The 781-nt window shown below is 21.5% G+C and overlaps 1 protein-coding gene across 1 annotated transcript in view; it reads left to right on the forward strand.

The window, feature by feature from the left end:
• The window catches only part of Phum_PHUM473840 (uncharacterized protein), a gene marked incomplete at both ends in the record, with an annotated part of 1,681 nt that extends 1,311 nt beyond the window's left edge, over positions 1-370 (forward strand). The window contains 2 exons of the mRNA XM_002430294.1: positions 12-215; positions 354-370. Of these exons, the coding sequence (XP_002430339.1) occupies positions 12-215; positions 354-370 (221 nt within the window). The remainder of the gene's footprint in view (positions 1-11; positions 216-353) is intronic.
• Between the last annotated feature and the right edge of the window lie 411 nt (positions 371-781).

The following is a 781-nucleotide window of genomic DNA, read 5'->3' on the forward strand; positions in this document are numbered from 1 at the left end:
TGAAAATTCAGATGAAAACGACACACCCCTATCATCGTACAATCATTTGGGTATAAAAGAAGAATACGACGAAAATTTATCATTCATAAATAACAACGATGCAACGGAATTCGACAACGAGGACGGAATTAATTTTTCCGTTTCCGAACCTTTGCTCGATATATTTACAGCGGAAGAAGCTCTCAGAATGGAATCATCTATATTCATTGACGAAGGTTAAAAGGTTAAAAGGTTAATAATTTTTTTTGTTTTTTTGCACGATGCCGCGCGTCGATAAATAAAAAGAAATTTAAATATTTGTTTTTTTTTTTTTTTTCTGGCTGTTTTGTTATAAATTAATTTTATTATACCAGTGCACGTTTCAATATAAAAGTTTTAATTTTATTACCATGTAAAAACTTTTATATAAAATAAGGATACAGAAGATCATTTAATATATCATTATTATTATTATTATTAATTTCGTTACGAGATGATTAATAAATATATATTTATATGAATGTTAAAATGTAAAATGTAAAAAAAAAAATTAATTGCCTTATTTAAACGAATTGTGAATAATTGCGGGTTGTTAATAAATAAATAAATTATTATTATTATTATTATTATAAATAAATTAATTACCAAAATTTTAAGGCTGTTTATTATATAATATTAATGATAATAATAAGTATATAAAATATTTATGGAAAAAAATAAAATAAAATAAAATAATTGAAGACTCTGTTTTTTTATATTATTTGTACAGAAAGTTATTATTATTATTATTATTATTATTATT

Source organism: Pediculus humanus, genomic scaffold (genome assembly GCF_000006295.1).
Source record: "Pediculus humanus corporis 1103172108253 genomic scaffold, whole genome shotgun sequence".
In the NCBI taxonomy this organism is placed as follows: domain Eukaryota; kingdom Metazoa; phylum Arthropoda; class Insecta; order Psocodea; family Pediculidae; genus Pediculus; species Pediculus humanus.